Consider the following 14,683-nt stretch of genomic DNA (forward strand, 5'->3'; position numbering starts at 1 on the left):
CTCAATACTACAGTTGACACCACATATAAGACACAGGTCACAGGTCACACGACACATGCCCATTCGCACATCTCCGATCAGATCTGTACAATGTGACGATTGTGGGTACCGAGACACGGAGGGATGGCGGGATGGCTGTGTAGCTGCTACATTTCAGATTAACTGAATAGTAGCTGTGCTGAGGCGCTGAGGACGAGGCTGTGAACGCAACACAAACAAGCCGTCAAACACGGAGGCCTGTCACACATCACAGCTATCAGCTGATCCGAGTTACACGCGCCCATCTCATCTCATGTCCAATAGACTAGATAACATACACGATATAGCTGTATCGGAAGCAAAGATGGCAAGCGACGACAAGCGACTAGCCAGTCGGAAGTAGTCTAGGCAGGCAACCGTATCACCCCACCTCCGCAAATCGCGATACGCACTGCTCGTCTCTGAGATATCTGGGATCACTGGGATCACAAGGATCTGTGGGGCGCCAGGCTAGACTCTCCCCGCGCCCCATGGAGAAGGGGGATTGGCGTGGTTGATATCGCCGCGTGCGTGTTTAGCATCTATGTTGATATCTGACACCTTGTCTCTTGGTGAATCCTGAGGCGTGTCTAATCCCACTGCGGAAGCGAGAATGTGGTGTGGTACTTGGTGCTTGGTGGTCCCGACCTCACCCGGCGCCGGAAGCTAGTTTGGCGGGGCCACACCGCCGGACTCGAGGACTGGGGAGTCAGGCTTGAGGAGAATGAAGACGTGATCAAACATTGAGGTACAGAAGGCACCTTGACCGTGGGCCGTGGGTGTGTGGGAGGAAGGCGTAAAGCAAAAGCTCGGAAGTGATGCCTATGACGCACAGGACGGTCATACCTCGGGGAGAAGCCACCCACCCTTTCATCCCACCCAATGCACCTCAAGACCCCAGTTTGTTCGGAGAGGTTGTTCGCGAAGCTTGGTGGGAGGAAAGGGTGTATAAAGCTAACAAAGTGAGTGACCAATTGGATTCTATGGGGTGATACAGTTAGCGCAGACTTGTCATCTTGTAATTGTCGACAGTCCCGATTTGGTTTCGATGAGTCGAGCATTTTGAGCGCGTCTACAGCCCAAGCCATCTACAAAGCGTGTACAAGCCACGGTGCAGCTGATCGGCACAGTGTATCTACCAGCCGCCGTCTGTTCATTCTCAAAAGGGTATTAGGGAACTTGGCTTGGAGGCAGTAAGGGGGACATAAGGGGTGGAATGGAAAAGGAACAAGGGAATAACACCAGAGACAGGGGCTTGCTGCTCAACTCGCTCGGTGATGAATTCAGGATTCAAAATGGTTTACCCTAAGACAACTAAACACAGTGACCAATCATGAGAATTCACTTATCTTAAGGAGGCCCTTGCAATTTACCCTCTGGTGTGATGCCTTCGAATAACTACAGAGTCAAAGCTAACTATGTGTGACTCTCGCTCGCACCCAGCTTAGCTTGTCTCTCCTTACACCCCTTCTCCTGAATACCCGGCTGGGCACAGTGCTCTTGGGGCACAGTAGTAAATCTGCCTGTAACAGTTGGTAACCGCGGCAAAGGCATAACTCCAGCGGCCAACCTTGTGACTGTTTGCGGTCCACGGGCGGGGTTGCCGGGTGGCTGGGTGACCGGGGGGCCGGAGTGGTCGGGAACTCGGGGCCTCCTACGCTATGCCAGGCTTGGGAGCTCGGGGGAAAAAAGCTAGATTCAGATTCAGAGCGAGTCACAACTCACAACAGACCGACAGGGTACAGATCGGTCGACAAGCAGATGTAAGATAAGGACACACGACTGGCCACTCTCTCACACCCTCCTCATCCTCAAGTCCGTCCTCATCCTAACATCCTCTACTCTCTTGTTCTTCGGTATCCCGATTGAACTCATCCTCATCCTCTCTCCTCCTCTTTATCCATAAAACCCAAGCCCTTTCAGGCTCTTCTCTCGCTTTCGCAAGCACCTTCCTTCATTTCCTCCACCCAACCGTGAGTCTCTCTCCTTGATCAGCCCACCCCGTGGTCCGTGGCCCCGCCCACAGTCGACCCACTTTCCCCCACACGACCAAATCGCCCAGCCAACTTGGGCCTGGATACTGCATTGCCTTTTATCACCAACCCCCACGTAGCCTTTGCTGACACTTTACGCGTCTACATCGTCATCCATCTTTTCTCACGCCACTTGTTTCATTACTCGGTCTTCCTTCTGCTGTGCATCGTCATTGTCATTACGCTGCGGCTTTATGACGGTATCATTTTGGTAACCAAATCCCCGCACACACAAATCCACCTACTCTGCCTCTACACTGCACGGTTGGAATTCTGTAACCGGATTCGCCACGCAATTACCCTCATCCCTCAAAACTACCCTTTGCCTCTGCTCTTATGCCCAACAATCACTCCACCCACCGCCCCCCCTCTAACAAACCCTCGCTCCCTTCTTCCCATCCATAAACTACTCTATATACCTTGCAACTGCCAACCCATCCCATCCGCATTTCCACCCATCCAGCCCCAAACACCTCAGACATCATGTCGTCTCTTATCCCCACCAAGCGCGTCGACCTCCTCGCGCCTTACATGGCGCTCGACCAGGGCTCCTCGGTCCAGGCTGAGTGTAAGTACTACCCCTACCCCTACCCACCCACCCACCCATCCACAGTCGGGTCCAACGCACTGTCCCCTGTTGATGTGTCGATCTCTTTGGCTGACCCAATCCAGACATCTGGATCGATGGCGACAACGGTCTCCGCTCCAAGACCATGACCCTCGACGAGTCGCCCGCCTCGGTTGCCGACCTCCGCGAGTGGAACTTTGACGGCTCGTCTACCAACCAGGCCCCCGGTGACAACTCGGACGTGTTCCTCGTAAGTCTAACACAAGAACCTTTTCAACACGTGCTTTTGCTAACATGATCAGCGTCCCGTTGCCATCTTCAAGGACCCCTTCCGCGGCGGTGCCAACATCCTCGTTCTCTGCGAGTGCTACGACAACGACGGCACTGCCAACAAGTCCAACCACCGTGCTCACTGCAAAAAGGTGATGGACGCTGCCAAGGCTGAGGAGCCCTGGTTCGGTCTCGAGCAGGAGTACACCCTCTTCGACGCCGACGGCCAGGTCTTCGGCTGGCCCAAGAACGGTTTCCCCGGTCCCCAGGGCCCCTACTACTGCGGTGTCGGTGCGGGCAAGGTCTTTGCCCGTGACTTCATCGAGGCCCACTACGTAAGTTTGAATGTTGCCAAACGTCACTTGAAATCTTGCTCACACACCAGCGTGCCTGCCTCTACGCCGGTGTCAAGATCTCGGGCATCAACGCCGAGGTCATGCCCTCGCAGTGGGAGTTCCAGGTCGGCCCATGTGAGGGCATTGTGCTTGGTGACCACCTCTGGATGGCCCGTTTCCTCCTCCTCCGTATCGGTGAGGAGTGGGGCATCAAGCCCTCGTTCCACCCCAAGCCCCTCAAGGGCGACTGGAACGGTGCCGGCTGCCACTCGAACTACTCGACCAAGGCTATGCGCACGCCCGGCAAGGGTATGGCCGCGATCGAGGCTGCCATCCAGAAGCTCGAGGCCCGCCACCTCGACCACATGGCCGTCTACGGCGAGGACAACGACCAGCGTCTGACCGGCCTCCACGAGACCGCCTCCATGCACACGTTCTCGGCCGGCGTTGCCAACCGTGGTGCCTCTATTCGTATCCCCCGTCACGTCGGTGCCGCCGGCCACGGATATATTGAGGACCGCCGCCCGGCCTCGAACATCGATCCTTACCGTGTTACCAGCATTATCGTTGAGACGACTATTCTTAACGTGTAATTGGTCCGGTGGACGTGACGATTTGTGTATGTACATTGGTTTGGAAGGCAGGACAGCGTAAGGCGTTACACGGGCGTCTGTACATGGGGTCGTTATTGTTCATAGTCCCTTTATGCAGCGTCTTTACAGACCGCGACTGGGTGAGGATTGGTAGCGTTGAGTGAGCATGTCGTTGCGGTCAACAGTCGTGTGCGCAACGAACGCTATCGTTATCTCTGACAGGTGTGTGTGCTGATAATGGCCTTGACACGTCGGACCAGACGCGGTGCGCGGTCCACGCGGTGCACAGCACGTCGACAGGTTCCCACGCCGGACCTGGCGGGCATCAAGTATCAGGGACCTCTGCCGGGATACGCGGCGAACTTGTTGCCCGCAAGCACACAGCACGGTTGATATATGGCAAGCATGCTATCTCATATCTTGTATCTTATCTGAATGACCTCGAAGCCCATCGTTCTGACCTTTGGCGCTGCTTCTGGCCTGTGCTCGCCACCCTTGTTGTCAGGAAGGAGCAGTTTCGCCACCCTGTTGTCAGGAAGGAGCTGTTTCGCCACCCCGTTGTCAGGAAGGAGCAGTTTCGCCACACCTCGGGCATGGATCGGGAATCGCAGACCGGAGACAAATTGTGGGACGCAGCAGCCGTGGGAAAGAAAGAGGCATACAGTCACGTGACAATCAGGCAAGTGACAAACCAAAGCACGTGACCAAGCCACCAAACACGTGACCAAAGCCACCAAGCACGTGACCAAAGCCACCAAGCACGTGACCAAAGCCGCCAAAGTACACCTCGCGAGGCCACAAGGGAACTCGTCTCCATCGACTCGACGCGTCACTACGTTAGCGAGACTCATGAGTCCGCCCGACATGTCTCGTGCATCGTGGATATGGAGTGGCAGGAGGCCGAGTGTTGACCTCGGCCTGGGACGTGTGCAGTGCACGTCCCTTCTGTTGACGACCACCCCGTAATCCCCGATGGCCAGGACCAGAACGGTCTTACAGAGGGATACACGCTGGCACTCGGTATTCAACTGATCAACTCTTACCTTGATCACCTCACACTTTCAACTACACTCCCTGCCATCTCACTTCAGCTGCCCACACAGCAACTACAGCCCGAGCTCGTGCTCAATGACCCCAGGCCGAGATAGAGGCGCTGCTTGCAAATCACACCGATGAGGCTAATGTCGATACTCTGAACAAAAATGAGGCTGCTATCGATACTCCCAACAAAAACGATGTGATTCTCAATTCTCTTAAGCGCGACAAACCAGTAGACAAGTGGTCAACCGAGCCTGGAGGTCTCGAGCAAGAGGTTCCGGGCCACAAATCAAACGCCCCAGGTTATGTGCGCTAGCTTGCGAACTAGAAACGGCGAGCTCTTGTCCGGCAGTGAGGAGGACAAGGCCGCGATCGCTGTGCTCGAGGGGCAGCTTGTCCGGCTCGAAGCGGCTTGGACCTCTACTAGTAGTCCAACCCTTGCAGTCCCCAGCCGGCCGTGCAGACGGCCCGACTGAAGAACGAGGTCGACCACCTCAGGGTGCAGGTGTGCAGAGAAGAAGGATTCCAGAACCTCACCGGCAGTCTCACCAGCCACGACGGCGACGTCGGTCTATGACGCCGTCAACGCGATTGACGCAGACGAGTCCACCACGCACCAGTATCTCGGGCTCGTCAAGCGGCGGAAGCTGATGGACGCTTAATCTGCTGTAGTCGAACCGAATGGCGCTCCGTACAGGTATGGGGAAAGAAGGAATGCGCCGTGTTGGAACTGTATCTCGTATTCTGTATATAGATTGTCGTGCTGGGCAGAGTGTGGCATGTTCCGATTATGCTGATGAGCTCTTGTGCCTTTCTCTAGCTTATAGTTCCTCGGATGAGCCTGTTCGCAAGCCTCGACGTATTAATACTCGTCTTCTTCGCTGCGAGTCTGTGCTCACGCACATCCATGGTATGGGACAGGAGGAATTTCGGAGTCTCGGTCGTTGCATGTGACATTCTATGTTGAAGGAAGGAAGGGCGAGCAACCCCGTGGCCTCCAGGCCGCAAGCCGCAATCACAAGCAGCTCGCAACGTCTCACTATTTAAACACACGGGGCTGCCCCTTATTCTGCACAATTACTTATTACCATGTCCTTTCCTGTACACTCTAGGTCCCCCGCCAGGTCCAATCCAGAGTCGCGACGGCCCAGCACCGACGAGCCCGCATCCGTGAATGTGGAACCCTCGCCAATCGCGGTGTTGGCCGACTTCCCATGCCAACTGGCGCCGGCTGGGCAGCCAGCAACGCCTTGCATCCTCCCGCCGCGCCCACCAAATCGGCATTCCTTCAATATCGGGATGGGGAACCTCCTCCGGCAGAGACGGGGACTGAGGAGCAATTCCGAGAAGGAGGGATCGTTGGTATTCCGGGAGTTGGAGGACGAGGCAATGAAGTCGTCCCTCAATAAGTCGCCATCGGACCAGAACCCGATCCTCACTGAATCGGAGCTCCCAAGCCCCAGTCCCAGCACCCCAACGTTCCCCGGACCTAGTAGGCGGGCAATCGATACAATTGTGATGGAGCACGCGTCCTCGCTCATGCCCCTTGATGAGGGACCGCCGAAACGGGCCGGGCGCAACATAGTCGTCCTCCTTGACGGAACAGGCCAGGGGTTCTGCGATACCAACTCAAACATCATCAAGCTCCACACAGTACTTAAAGCGGATGAGGAACAGTTTCTCTACTACAGTAGCGGCCTGGGTGGGTTCCGAACTAGGCGCGGACGTTGTCGAAGCCCAGGTGCTGACATCAGGTACTGTTCTGCCGGCTAGCACTGGGTCGTGGGCCAACGCGCGGCGCGAGATGGCAATGATCATCGACAAGGCTGTCGCATGGTAGGTCGCACGTGGTTAGGGTTGATGTCCAGCGGGGCTCACGAACAGGAACTTTGACGACTGTGTCTGCGACGCCTACGCCTACTTGATGGACTACTACACGCCAGGAGACCGCGTGTACATCTTCGGTTTCTCGCGTGGTGCATACGTTGCCCGTGCGCTTGCTGGCATGATTCAGAAGGTGACTAGCGCGAGGCATGGCTGACGGAAGGTGGGCCTGCTCCCACGCGGTAACCAGCGTTCCCTCAAAGCGTGAGTATGGCCCAATGAGTGCTAACGCAGTGCATACCGAGTATACACAGACCCGAAGGCTGTCCGGAGCGAACGGGCTGATGACTCGGCAAACCAACCCGGTGCACAATACAGGCGCATTTTCTCTCTCTCGCGGCCTGTGGTAATCGAATTCCTCGGCGCGTGGGATACGGTATCGAGCCTGGGCGGGTTTAGGTTGCCACGTTTGCCCTTTGCGAGCGGTGTGAAGACTGTCAAGTTTTTACGACAGGCACTTGCCCTCGATGAGCGCCGTATCCGCTTCACGCCCGAGTACATACACTATGACGCCGAGGAGAACGCGTTGTGGGAACGAGTCAGAGTCTGCAAAACCCATCTGGCGCAACTGAGCTCCAGGTATGCTAGTAGGCAGGATCCGGGGATGGAGCATGCTCAGATGGAGCGTGCGCAGATGGAGCGTGCGCAGAAGGATCTTGCCCATGCCAGGGCAGAACTGAACAACAAGTTCCCAATCTACGAAAAGACCAAACTTGGAATGTTAAAGAGGCGCCGGATGGACTGCTGGTTCATGGGCTGTCACTCGGACGTTGGGGGTGGCAACGACCTGAACGGCGATCCGTCTCTGTCAAACATCCCCCTGCGGTGAGCCCAGATTGGCCGCGCTGACCCCAGCTGGATAGTGCGTGAGGCTGTGGATTGTGGCCTACTACTCAGCGCAACGGGAATGTCTTATCTCGCAGCCATGGCGATCCCCGAGTGGGCGAGGAAGGGTTACCCCAACGAGAACCACTGCGGGCCGAGTGCAGCCACGATAGACTTCCTGAGTTGCCTCGCCGCGATCGTCGATGAGACGCTCACGAGTCCTTGCACGGAGCAGGAGGCGCTGAACGACATGGACAAGCTGTGCCAACAAATCAAACAGGAAGAGCTCCGCAAGCTGGTGGACTTGGTGGCCTGGCGCGATGTCGGGCCCGACCTCCTGTCCTTGGATGCCACAAGACCGTGTAAAGAGAGCCTCCGAGGCTTCGTCTATCGGAGCCTAGAAGTCTGCCCCCTCAAGACAAGATGGTACGCGCCTGACATGGGGACCGTCGAAACCAAGTCGAGGGTGACGTAGGTTTGCTCTGCTCCTGTTACACATCCGGGGCTGATTGCCAGCGTCAACTTTGGTGCGCCGAGACGGATGATGCCGGGTCAGCGCGTTCACATGTCCGTGTACCACCGAATGAACGCACCGGAGCAGCTGGGCTTGCCCAAGTATAGGCCCCGAGCACGGCTCCCGTCCGAGTTCAAGGACTGGGACGATGCGCTTAGGAAAAAAGAGGATCCGCTTTGGCTGATGTGAAGGAACTAACAGCGACTGGAAAGGGAAAAGTACGACTAAAAGAAAGGGGGGTTTTTCCTACTGTTTTGTACTGGTGAGAGGATGCAGAACGAATACGGACGTGTCGTAGACGGATAGTATTCACCGATTGTCGGTTGCTCGAGACCGGTGGAAGGTGGATATAGTTCCAATGTAGCCGTATTGACTTGGTGACAAGGAGATACATACGTTGGGAGTGAATGATGTCCCAGCACTGTATAGCCCCCTATACTGCATACTTCCTTGTTAATAACAGACGGCGGGGCTGTGGATAGAGACCATCAGCGGATAAAAAAACTCGAACTTCGGAGCAGGGCAACGACTCGAGCGAGAATCAAGGCAGTTGGGCAATTGGGTTCTCAGACGGCGGGGAACAAAAGAGGTGAGAGTGAAAGCAGGGTTGTGGGGAGGTTGATGCACCAAGACAAAGAGATTTTGAAGAGGTCAGCGCATGAAAAAGAATTGAACGGCGCAGGTGAAAACGCCAGAAATGAAAAAAAGATGTGGAGATATGCATGATAATAGGTCTAAATACATTCTGCTTCTCGTCAGCCGCCCACCTTCGTCCACTGGGGTTGGCCCCTCTGCCCTACCCAAGTCCCCATTCACAGGAGGAAATAACGCTCTCGACAGGACCATCCCCGCTCTGGAATCGTCCCACCGAGTCAACAGCGGCTCACCTTAGCCATCCGCCACGGCCCTGGGCGTTCGACTGGGAAACTATCGATACCAACGTTCGTATGTGCAAGCCGTCACCCCTTTCGCCTAATGGGAGCCCTTCGACGCGGAAACGACGTAACATTGTTCTCCTCCTGGATGGGACGGGCAAGGAGTTTGGAACAAGAACTCAAATCTCATTGAGTTGCATACGATGCTCAAGGCCGACAATAACCAGTTGATATACTACAGCTCAGGACTGGGTTGTTACAGGACGTCGGGGAGACAGCGAACCAGCGCCAGGAACTGTTCTGCCGCCCATCACGGGTTGGAGGGCCAACATGAAGCGCTGGTTCTGGATGAAGATGGACCTGGCTCTGGTGTGGTGGGTGTGGAGATTGATGTTGCGACACAGATGTGCTGATGGGCCGGAACTTTAGCGACTTTGTCTGCAATGCCTACGAGTATTTGATGGATTATTACACGCCAGGCGACCACGTCTCACATCTTCGGCTTCTCGCGAGGTGCATACGTCGCACGTGCGCTTGCCGGCATGATACAGAAGGTTGGTGTTTAGTTGTTGGATATGCATAGACCACCGAATCTGACACTGGACAAGGGCATAGCAGCTAAGGGGCAGCGCATTGGGAGGTGCTGTGCACCTGCTGAGGGGTGGTGGGGTTGTAGTTGGTATTTGACTTACAGACAGGAATCAATACAAACATTTAGCTCCCACTCGCACGATAATCAAATCGTATTGTGGCCGACTATTGTATTCTACCCTGCATCTGGGCGACACGACTACGATTAGCCGTGCATATGAAAACACACTTCAACAACTGCTTCACTACTCAACACTCATCGTCATCACTCATCACTCATCACTGGCCCGTTGACACTGGGAACAGTCCACTCGGCGACCTTGGACTGCCGACTTGCGGGGTATCCTGTCACGACATTCTGCTGTCACTGTCCGCTCGAGGTACTCAGTGGTCCAAGCGGGTCAGTGCATTGATCAGGCTGTGCATCGGCATTGCAAGCCTTCCCTTCACTGCACTGTACCTCACTGCCTCACTGTACCAATTCATCCACTGGATGCCGTGTCCATCCGAGGCCTCAGCACACCTGTTTGATCTAAGCAGCCGCGCCTGCAACATGTCACGGAACCCACGTAACCCAGTGACACGCCACGTACGCCACAAGGTGCTCCTATTATTAATACGCTACCTCGAAGCGGTGCCGTAAACAGAAGTAACCCAGGTCCCCAGGTCCCAGGAATGTTGAATGAGCGGAATGAGCGGATGCACGTCAAGTGGTCAGACCCGCATCTTCATCTCGTCAAAGTCAATAGTTTGTCGCCACCGAGTAATTGATCCTGGATGAAGATGACCAGATGATCAGATGAACAAGGTTTGGTGCCTACTTCTGTCTTGCTCGGACCCGAGTAGAGGCGGGTGGCAAGGGCTAACAAACCATTGGCCTGGTCGGTACATTGTAACGTCATCCGACCATACCACCAGTGTCAACACTCAACTGTCAATAGCATTCATCTTGTCCACTAACACGCTCTTGTTGACTCTTTTCCAACCCGAGATGTCCGAGTCGAACCCCACGCCCAACTCGGAGCACGATGCCTCGCCCCGTCAGTCCACCGAGCCGCTGCTCGGTGCCCCACAGCCTGCGATGGAGGACGTGGATCAGCCGCCGCGCCGCGACTCAGTCGATCCGGGCCAGCGCAAGCGGCGTAACATTGTCCTACTTCTCGATGGGACCGGGAAGGAGTTTGGCGATATGAACTCGAACCTCATCAAGCTGCATACGGTGCTGCAGGCTGATGAGGACCAGCTGATCTACTACTCGAGTGGACTGGGTGAGTTAGGCTGCTGGCAACCTTGGCAAGAGAGGTAGGGAGCTGAAAGCAGGTACTGTCCTGCCTTCGAGCACTGGGTCGTGGGCGACGGTTCGGCGCCAGGCTGCCATGGCAATCGACCTCGCTCTCGCATGGTGAGTTACCTACTGATGGAGCTGACGGAATAGGAACTTTGACGACTTTGTCTGTGACGCGTACGCATACCTCATGGACTACTATACACCAGGCGACCACGTCTTCATCTTCGGCTACTCGCGCGGCGCGTACGTCGCCCGTGCACTGGCAGGCATGATCCAGAAGGTATGCCGCTATTCCGCAGCCAGCTCTGACACCAGGTCGGCCTCCTGCCCCGCGGTAACCGACGTTCCGTCCAAGCGTGCGTTCCACCCTATACTTTGCTGATGCCAGCGCATACCGTGTATACACGTCGCACACGTCAGTGCGCGGCGAGCGACCTGGCATTGACCCCGACCACCCCGGCGCCCTGTACCGGCGTATCTTTGGTCTGTCGCGGCCCGTCATCATCGAATTCCTGGGGGCTTGGGACACTGTCTCGAGCCTGGGCGGAATTGGACTGCCGCGCCTGCCCTTCGCGGGCGGCGTACAGGCAGTCCGGTTCTTCCGGCAGGCACTGGCGCTGGATGAGCGCCGGATTCGCTTTACGCCCGAGTATCGGCATGCGGATAGGGCCGAGATCGCGCACTGGCGGGCTGTGCAGTCCGCCAAATCCGCCGTATCGGAAGCTGAGCAAGCCGGCGATGCTAAAAGGATCAGCGAGACTGAGGCCGCGTTAGCGGAGGCGCGGGCTGCGCGAGATAAGGAGTATCCGAGCCGATCGTGGACGTTTGATAACCAGCGCGTTAAGGAGCGGCAGGAAGAGCTCTGGTTCATGGGCGCGCACTCGGATGTCGGCGGCGGGAGGGACTTGAACGGCGACCCGTCTCTTTCAAACATCCCCTTCCGGTCGGTACTACCGTAGTCTACTACCCTAGTCTAGCTAACTCCAGGTGGATCCTACGCGAGGCAGTCGACTGCGGTCTCCTCATCAGTGCCACGGGTGTGCGATATCTCCGCGCGACGGGTTTGCCCATCGATCTCCCGACCATCAGGGAACACTGTGCGATTGATGACCCCCCCACTCCGGCGACGATGCGCTGTCTGGCGGATCTGGACGCGATCGTCTCGGCACAACTGAAACATCCGCAGGTAGAGCAGGACCGCATGGAGGAGATGGAGGCTCTACGCGCCCAAATCCCCCAAAGCGAGTTGCGTAAAATTGTCAACATTGATGCGGAGCGGGACGCGTGTGCCACACCAACCGCCGACTTGCTTTGCGAGCAGCGTAGCAGCCTGCAGTGGCTGTGGTGGTTGCTCGAGTTTATTCCCCTCAAGACGCGCAGATACTCTGCCCAGCCGGATGCTGATGACGGAGGGTCAAAGTGGACGTAAGCGCAGCGAGTGAGTAGGCTGACGATAGAATCAACTGTGGCCGGCCGAGGCAGATGGTCAATGGACAGCGGGTGCATGTCTCTGTTCTTCACCGGATGAATGTACCAGAGTCTGAGGCGCCACGGTACAGACCGAGTGCAAAGCTCGGTAATGGGCTTGCGTCGTGGGACGAGGCCATGACCAATCCCAACCACAGCATGTGGGCTTCGTGAGTGGTACGTCACCACTGTCGCCGCATCTGACACCGAGCTCCAAGTACATGCCTGGCACAGCCGCTCCCATAGTCCCCCGCAAAACCTTGCACCCGCCGCCGATCAAGAGCTGTATAAAGGAAATGCCCAAGATAAAGATGACACTACCCCCAGGTTCGCGTGCCATTTCCTCTCTCCTATCACTATTACGCGGTCGACTTTTGAAATAAACAGATTACCGAGACGTAGAGCCACATTTTCCAAGTTGTAGTTGAGAATCTCTTTGAATTTACCGAATGAGCAAAAAGAGCAAAAGTCAAAAAGATTCGACGAAGACATGATTCGAACATGCGCTCCCGAAGGAAGTTGATCGCTGGTTGGTTAGAACCATTCGAGTCAACCGCGTTAACCACTCCGCCACTTCGCCGTTATATGTTTCATAACGAATTTAGAATCATTAAGTTTCGGAGAGGCACATTCTCGACGGTCGATCAGGCCTGCCCTAATCAGTTCCTTGAGCTCCCACCGTTGGCCGGGGCTCCTCCATGTGACCATTGATTGTAAATACGGAGACCAGGTTGTCTCGACGTGATGCAGAAGTGTCTCGGTGGTCGTTCAAACGCTCCAGGCTGCCGCTATACATCCCAATGTGGTGAATTACACGAGCTTCTCAAGATCGTGTGTGCTCGGCCGATCCAATCCTTCCGTGTCCCCCGCCTCCTCGTGGGCAGGTGCTCGCGGACTCGCCAAAAGCCTGGCTCGCCTCTCCCCTGACGCGACACTGGGGAATGACGGGAACTGGTCGGGCGGCTTGGGCAGAGGATCTTCGCTGTCTGTCAGCAAAGGCGGCGACATTGCTCACGAGAAGTAGGGGTGCTCTACCGCCTCGGCCGCGGAGATGCGCCGCTCGGGGTCATAACAGAGAAGCGCAGCCATGAGCGCATGGCCGTTTGATGTGAGGTGCTTGAACTTTTGTCTCAGAGTCGAGAAACTCAAGTCAGCTCCAAGCATGATTGTAAGCTCACGTTGGCCCGGTGGGGTTGATGCTCTTTGCGTTCGGGAGGCGGGAGAACCCTGGCCACATGTCGTCGTTGGGCTTGCCGAGGAGGTTGAAGATCTGCCGTCAGCTTGACAGAAACAGAGAAATGAGACTCACCCGGCTCAACTGGTCGATCTCGCCTCGCCCCGGAAACAACGGGTCTGTCTGTATCAACTCGGCAAAGATGCACCCGATGGACCACATGTCGATAGCTGTTGTGTACTCTTTAGCGCCGAGGAGCAGCTCGGGTGCGCGGTACCACAGAGTCACGACTAGCTGGGTCATGTCTCCAAGCGGGTCGCCGAACTTGCGAGCAAGGCCAAAGTCAGCCACCTTGATCTGCCCGCGGTTGCTCATGAGGAGATTGGACGTCTTCAGGTCGCGATGGAGCTTATGTCAGCGGGGTCGCTGGGATACCTCACAATCCAGTGGGAGTGGCAGTGCGCAACGGCAGACAACAGCTGGCGCATGATCGTCTTGATCTCGGACTGCACGAACGCGTGCGGCATGTCGGCGAGGAGCGTCTTGAGGTCGTGCTCGATGAAGGGCATCACGATGAAGATTCTACAGTTAGCTCGGATACATTAGGAGACGAACTGGTTCAGCGTGTCGCCCACGACGACCTCGCGAACGCCAACGACGTTCTCGTGCTCGCCGGCGGTCATGAGCGCCATGATCTCGCGCAAGCTTGTGATGGGGAAGCCCTGGCGCTCCTCGTCGAGCTTGAGTTTCTTGAGTGCGTAAATCTTGCCCGTGTCGTTACATCGTGCGCGGAACACGACACCGTATGTCCCTTCCTCGATGTGGTTTAACCGCGAGTAGCTGTACACGGAGCGGCAACCAGTGAGGCCGGGGTGCGCGCTTCTTGGCGGTGCGAATGCGGACCTGGGAAAGCCTCTCGGTGGTGATGGGGGACGTGGTGAAGGAGAGCGCTTCTGCGGTGATGGTGACTTTGGCTCGGCTCGTTGTGGGGAGGAAGGTGAGTTGGATGCAGGTTGTACGGGAGGTGGTTGAGGTGGATGGTCATTTGAATCATCCGGCCGGCGTAGCTTTTTGGCGCGCACTAACCGCCTTTTGATCTCGACAGCGCGTGACACCGGCCCAGATTGTGCGCCATCATCGTCTTCGATGGACAACTGTCGCTTGAGAGGGGCTGAGGATGACTCTGCTTGAGCCATTAGGGGTTTTCGGG

General features: G+C 56.3%; 4 protein-coding genes across 4 annotated transcripts; 3 read left to right on the plus strand and 1 right to left on the minus strand.

Moving 5' to 3' along the window:
* Positions 1 to 1,313: 1,313 nt before the first annotated feature.
* GLN1 (uncharacterized protein) lies at positions 1,314 to 3,817 on the plus strand (the record flags this gene model as incomplete). Its single annotated transcript, XM_060599739.1, has 6 exons — positions 1,314 to 1,316; positions 1,964 to 1,991; positions 2,515 to 2,619; positions 2,724 to 2,869; positions 2,922 to 3,224; positions 3,275 to 3,817. 6 exons carry the CDS (start codon positions 1,314 to 1,316, stop codon positions 3,815 to 3,817), a joined length of 1,128 nt encoding a protein of 375 aa, XP_060456403.1.
* Positions 3,818 to 6,244: 2,427 nt separating this feature from the next.
* Positions 6,245 to 8,267, plus strand: CcaverHIS019_0312090 (uncharacterized protein; the record flags this gene model as incomplete). Its single annotated transcript, XM_060599740.1, has 7 exons — positions 6,245 to 6,557; positions 6,610 to 6,691; positions 6,740 to 6,872; positions 6,903 to 6,943; positions 6,974 to 7,564; positions 7,595 to 8,035; positions 8,081 to 8,267. 7 exons carry the CDS (start codon positions 6,245 to 6,247, stop codon positions 8,265 to 8,267), a joined length of 1,788 nt encoding a protein of 595 aa, XP_060456404.1.
* A 2,268-nt stretch (positions 8,268 to 10,535) lies between these two features.
* On the plus strand, positions 10,536 to 12,701 carry CcaverHIS019_0312100 (uncharacterized protein; the record flags this gene model as incomplete). The annotated part of the gene is made up of 9 exons (XM_060599741.1): positions 10,536 to 10,812; positions 10,865 to 10,946; positions 10,980 to 11,112; positions 11,148 to 11,188; positions 11,221 to 11,775; positions 11,820 to 12,257; positions 12,290 to 12,469; positions 12,511 to 12,544; positions 12,687 to 12,701. 9 exons carry the CDS (start codon positions 10,536 to 10,538, stop codon positions 12,699 to 12,701), a joined length of 1,755 nt encoding a protein of 584 aa, XP_060456405.1.
* Positions 12,702 to 13,109: 408 nt separating this feature from the next.
* On the minus strand, positions 13,110 to 14,669 carry NPKA (uncharacterized protein; the record flags this gene model as incomplete). Its single annotated transcript, XM_060599742.1, has 7 exons — positions 13,110 to 13,281; positions 13,315 to 13,443; positions 13,478 to 13,569; positions 13,609 to 13,881; positions 13,914 to 14,055; positions 14,089 to 14,376; positions 14,560 to 14,669. 7 exons carry the CDS (start codon positions 14,667 to 14,669, stop codon positions 13,110 to 13,112), a joined length of 1,206 nt encoding a protein of 401 aa, XP_060456406.1.
* Positions 14,670 to 14,683: the final 14 nt, after the last annotated feature.

This window comes from Cutaneotrichosporon cavernicola (assembly GCF_030864355.1).
Source record: "Cutaneotrichosporon cavernicola HIS019 DNA, chromosome: 3".
Classification (NCBI taxonomy): Eukaryota; Fungi; Basidiomycota; class Tremellomycetes; order Trichosporonales; family Trichosporonaceae; genus Cutaneotrichosporon; species Cutaneotrichosporon cavernicola.